The following is a 5,852-nucleotide window of genomic DNA, read 5'->3' on the forward strand; positions in this document are numbered from 1 at the left end:
GCTCACTTGGTGGCTTTATTCAGTGGTTATAGCAACTGACAAGGCTTTATCACACCATATTCACCTCGGGGCGGGACATTAACCCTTAATTATTCGGGGTCATTGTCAGTTCGAACAAAATGAGTAACTTGGTTTGGCTGACATATCTATCTCTTACACCAAAAGCCATTTTTTTCAGACCAGGTACGTAAACTATCATGATCGTCCGTCTAGTCAATTAGATCAACCGTAAATGCACTGCAAATGCCGCTCACGTTCCCCGCCACTCATGTATTGGTTGTGTTACATTCACAGATTAACTGAGTTGCAGACCCCGGTTTACAAGGTGTGAAATGAATTTAAATACACGCCGCGCCGTGGCGTTGTACAGTTGAATCATGGCTTCTCAATGACCGATGATGCATCTTGGACTGCATACACAGGCTGAATTATGGTGTCATTAAAGCGTAGCAAAGCCTTCAGCTACTCCGCAATCATTTAACATCGATGTACATCTTTCAAACCACCACTTAGCGGAAAAGCCATAACAATAAATGAACCACATTATTATGAAAAAGTAACACCTAGCTTTAGTGCACAGTGAACCAGTCATAATTGCCCTTATGAAGATGACAGGCGGTCATATCGAAACGTAGGCTCTTGTTAACTTAAACAAGTGGTTGTGAATAATTAAAGGACTTTGCTATTCATGCATTGAATGAAAAGGATAGACGCCTCAAATCGTACCTTTTCTTGTTTCTGCATCTTCAGATCAATGAGTAAGTTCATGACGTTTTATGTACACCATTTACCTTTCGGGTATTAGTTGACATGTACATGTATACAGGCATGGCTGAACGCCCGACCTTCATGTTACCTCGGAGTAAGTAAGTAGAAGTTGATATGGCGTTGCCCTGCCTTGAACTTCAGAAAGCAATCAAAGCACGCAGTCACTAATGCGCGGGATGTATTTGCATGAAATAAAAGTAAATCGCCGTACGGGACGGGAAGAAGGAAAATAATGGAGCTACCGATGCACATCTTTCATTAGAGCATTAGAAACTGGCAATATATGCATATATAAATATTGCATACAATTCGAGTTTGGACAGGATCCCAGCAATTATTTTTTCATTATTTGATATATCTCCATCCATTAGTGTGGAAATTGCATATCCACCAACTATTAGTATCTCAATAAATGTTCACCGTCCTTCGTCACGACTGAAGTAACATCCGCTCACCTCCAGCACCTATTATAATACTACGATCGATAATTACGATGTTGCGGTTCGCTGATAACAATCTTGTGTCATTTCCCGTGGATGTGATTTTAATTCTAAACCGCAACCGTAACCCAAGGTTTGCTCTCGCTGTTCCCATGCCGCGGTTCTACACACTGTAAACTGTGGAAATCATCATTATCGCCGCTCTCATCTGTGGACGATGCGGGCCGCCTCTGTTTTCCAATCTCTGCTGTCCAACGCTTGCCTTCCCGCTCCCTGCCAGGCGAAGCCCGGCTCCTGAAGGTCTCTCATAACTGTTCTTTCAAAGTGTGGACATTCCGGGTGTTGGGAGACCAGCAGAAGTTTACAGTACATACGATAGAACATAATGCCAATATTGATGATCTACTCTCCGAACTGATTACGACGTATCCAACCCTGACCACAAGGCATTTCATTTCGTACCTTTCGATAAGAAAAGACATTTATGACTGCCCACAATAAGGTAATATAGACCTCCTGGTTCTGGTCCTGGATTGAACACGTTGAAAGCAAATTCAGCGTCGGTAGATGTACGACGTTGCTGACGTGTCAAATTTCAGCCACTGATTGATTGTGTCCATGACTCAAATATGAAGTGATACATCTGCCCATTTTTACTGCAAATAAGTCTATCAGTAACTCAGTCCGACATCTTCAAAAAGTAATAGTCTCTGTGTATCCAGCCGCTGAGATCTTATTAGGAACGTGGTCATGCATTTTAATTTGATGTTAGATCTTTTTTTTCAACTCTACGTTGTTGGTTCTTATTACTATTCTACTTCGGCTAAGGATATTGACAACTTTGATTTCATATCATTAACTGTTATTATCTGAAAAACCAAATGGTTGACTGTATTATGAAGCCTCCTTTTTTGGAACAAAATTCGCCATCAGACCATGTTCTTGCGTCATCAGGTAATTCTGGTATTGAATCTGAACTTCCCAGCAGTAATGTCAATATTTCCGGACAGACCACTATTGGGACGTTAGAAAGGTTGTATAACGGCAGCGGCGTTTGATTATACCTCTTCCAGACAGCGCAATTTCCATTTACTTTCCTGGCCGCCGAGTTTTATAACTCAAAGGGGTCATTTCATTCATATTTACCACACTTCTATTACTTTCATGCCATCAAATACACATGACAGCCATGCACTGACGTATCTGCTAGTCTCTTCAGCTCTGTCATGTAACGATAAGGTATAATCTGGTCCGGCAAGGCGTCTATTTGCAAACTCATCCGTCATACGGAGCTCATCAGGGATTATATTAGTGGCCACAGTTCCAAACATGGAGGAAGGGAGATATTATACTGTACAAGATATTGTGCAATGTACATTATGTTGTACTGTGGCAAAAAGACCATACTTGATTGAAGAGTAAATTCAGACGTAAATCAAAAACAAATGTTTAAACTAGAAAAGCTTAGACAGTCCTGTGAACTGACTTATATGGCAGCTGAGATACTCCTTACGCTATCAACGACAAAGCCAAAATGCGGTCTGTGTTTTTGCAGAGGGTGGAAATTCGTGCTTCAGAGTTAAGCACAAGCGCAAGCTATTGCAAGGAATTGTAAATGAAGGGAGGTTACGCGAGATTTGTTCCACATACAGATTCTGTTTCGGTAGCTGTTCGTGATTTCGTGATGTTTCTCTGTTCGTCCATTAGCGATATCACATATAGCGTGAGTCTATAACCTTCCGAATTTAGTTTACACCTATACATGTATTTGACTGGTCTCCATTATTAGATACTTTTAGTAGAAATCCATTTCAATCAAGAGCTTTAATGCAGGAACAGGTGTAATTAAGTCATCCCTGGGGATCTTTTCTCTATCATTACTGATCGTGGTTCTTGTTCTTTTTGTATAGCTAAGCAATAATATACATGCAATTTCCTAACGATTTTTTTCTGCTGAATCGAAGACTTCGTAGCGCGCTAAAGGCTTTTCGAAAATAACCGGTCTTACATTTATTAGACTTACGAGCGTGTGCCATCCGCATTGCGAAGTTAAGCGGAGGATTTTGGGTTTTAGTAAATTTATTGGAACAGCCGCGAGGAGATTGTATGACGTACTTCAATGTGAACTTGCAGGCGGGATTAGAGGAGCGCATGCAATCCTCGGCTGCCTGAATCCCCCCCCCCCTCATGCCGACCTCTTCCTCCTGCCGGCTCCCGGTCAGGTTCTGGAACCTTTAAGGTCACCCCATTTACTGTATCTGACCCTTTAGCTTGTTATTCTACTTGTCAATTTACCTGCCACACACACACACAAACCCACAGCCAAGGCCAACCCAAAAACAATACATCCATAACCGGAAAGAACTTTGGTAATGCAAATATTCGCGATAGAGCAAATATTGATAGTTTCTCATATTGAAACGTTGTACATCAGCCTGCATTGTAGTGGAATGATAGGGTTTACCACTCCACTAGTGCAACAACACAATAAATTTATCTCACTCGGATACCAGAGCATTAATCTCCCGAAATCGATCATTACGATTTTTTAAAACTTTCAACCTAGATCAGAACTATCAGCCTCCGATTACTCGTCCCTACATACAGGAAACGCATCGGTACGGAACTGATAAGTTATCTACACGGCACAGCCTTTCCCGTTTTCATGCCGTAACATCCTGACTGTATTTGCTGACAACATCCGACAATTTCGCTGAATCGCATTTCGCGGCCTGTCGTCTTTGCTGAAGTAAAATTAAGCATCTCCCGTTGCGTGCGTATTAAGAACATTCATGGCAGATTATAAATGTTTTCAGGAAAAGCAGGGTCAGATCAGTTTAGGTTGTGGATGTTCGCCTTGGCTGATCTTTAAAAAAATCAAATCGGTAGAAATGATATTAAGAAAGAACATTTTGCAGGACATTTTACTTACCTGCACCACTAGCCTATTCATTTTTTTCTGGATTGGCAAAGAGCCCTTTATTGGCCATTCCATCGGTGATTACTGGTCATTGATTTATATCAATGGCCAGTAGACTGTAGACTGTGATTTGATAACCAAACATCTAACCCTTCAAAAAGATAATTTCTCTTATAACTGCTGGTACCAGTGTGTGATTCCATGGTAGGAATGTATATCGACCACTGCAGTCTGTAATTTATTGAAGTGGTGTTTAGCCCTGAAAGCTGTTCTCAGGAAGAATCGCTAATCGCGAGACGAGGTTAACCCTGCGGACGCCCACACGGGAGATGATGAATTAGGTTCCAACATTTCGCACTGTGTCGTTATCTGCTGCAGACTTCAGGTTTATTTCCTATAGCCCTATATCACGCGGCGGCCATCTTGGAATGAAAACGAGGCTATTGAGGCAAGCCCGGGCATGTTTGAAACCAGGACAATCATGGCGGCGTCGACGAGCACTGGAAGAACTTCCAAGGAAAGCTGGGGCGTTAGTCTGCGCCCAGTGCCGCCCATTTCTCATGCGTTCATTGAGAAATGGGCAAGGAAGGACCAGAAGGTCCCACAGAAGCTCTTGAAGAAGGGCTACGCGTTTTTTTCGGGATCTTACATTCATAATGTTGAAGGTATGTATAATTATTTATTTTCGGAAAACTCACACATGCCACGTGTATGCTGACCTTGAGTATTTTTGAGTCTCGATCAGTTTTAAGCTGTCATATATGTTGTTGAGACCAGTGATTCAATTTCAGTTGATATCTCTTTCATTAAACAGTCAAACCAGGATCCCCCGTGGTGATGGTCCGGGCCAAGTGCTTCCCTTCCATGAGGAAGCACGATGAACCGAAGCGGCTTGAGGTAAGGCTAATTTACTGAATAATTTCTCCCCTTCCCCCACAGTTATAATTGTGATAATTATAGGACATGGCGGTAATACGTTGACATGTTTGATAATTCATAGTTGGAAATCTTATGGAATTGTTTGTGTCAAGAAGGTTGAAATCTTATAATTGTTGTGTTAAGGTTGTTTTTCACTAACCCCCCCCCTGCTATGTTCCTGTTTAATGATTGTTTCTTGTTTATTTTTTGTTTAAGGTTGTGTTCCTGCAGTTGTGTTACCGTTTTCTGCAGCTGGTTCAAACAACTTATGCAATGTTATAGGTAAGGTGATTAATAATATTACAGTTTGTTTTTCTATAGAGCTATCTAAGTATACCATATTTAATGAATATTATTATTAGTCGGGTTGACACTGGTAACTGGCCACTCATCAGTTGGCCAATCCAGGCCCATTGAAGTGTAAATATATATCAATACTTCGCAAAATGAACTTAACAACAGTTTTCAATTTATTTACACTCATTCGTCAATATTTGTTTTGTTGAAAAAAATAGTATAGATATTTGAGTACATGTACATGTACTTTATGTCTTCTCTTCCTGTCCAGATGACCATCTCCAGTGACCTGGAGGTTGACTGTGCGTGTTCCTGTACAGCTGGGAAAGGGACATGCAATCATAGTGTAGCATTGCTGTACCAGCTGGCACATTTCCAGAACCTTGGATTAGAAGTGAGTGTTTCTAAATTGAAATGGGTAATGGCTGACACTGTCTTACAACATAGTCTGTCAGTGATATACTAGTGAGAGGAAGTATAGATATGCAGCAGTTTGGTTACTATTGATT

General features: G+C 41.2%; 1 protein-coding gene across 1 annotated transcript; it reads left to right on the forward strand.

Annotated features, from left to right (window-relative positions):
- Window positions 1–4,527: 4,527 nt before the first annotated feature.
- LOC109462924 lies at window positions 4,528–5,328 on the forward strand. Its single transcript, XM_019759552.1, has 3 exons — window positions 4,528–4,793; window positions 4,943–5,025; window positions 5,263–5,328. Exons 1-3 carry the CDS (start codon window positions 4,589–4,591, stop codon window positions 5,326–5,328), a joined length of 354 nt encoding a protein of 117 aa, XP_019615111.1. The 5' UTR covers window positions 4,528–4,588.
- Window positions 5,329–5,852: the final 524 nt, after the last annotated feature.

This window comes from Branchiostoma belcheri, unplaced genomic scaffold (assembly GCF_001625305.1).
Source record: "Branchiostoma belcheri isolate BF01 breed outbred unplaced genomic scaffold, Haploidv18h27 scaffold120, whole genome shotgun sequence".
Lineage (NCBI taxonomy): Eukaryota > Metazoa > Chordata > Leptocardii > Amphioxiformes > Branchiostomatidae > Branchiostoma > Branchiostoma belcheri.

Bases quoted from the DNA above. Each gene is read 5' to 3' on its own strand.
- LOC109462924 (XM_019759552.1), top strand. From the start codon at position 4,589: ATGTTTGAAACCAGGACAATCATGGCGGCGTCGACGAGCACTGGAAGA. The intron at 4,794-4,942 runs GTATGTATAATT...TTCATTAAACAG, and splicing joins TTACATTCATAATGTTGAAG to TCAAACCAGGATCCCCCGTG. The intron at 5,026-5,262 runs GTAAGGCTAATT...TTTTTGTTTAAG, and splicing joins ATGAACCGAAGCGGCTTGAG to GTTGTGTTCCTGCAGTTGTG.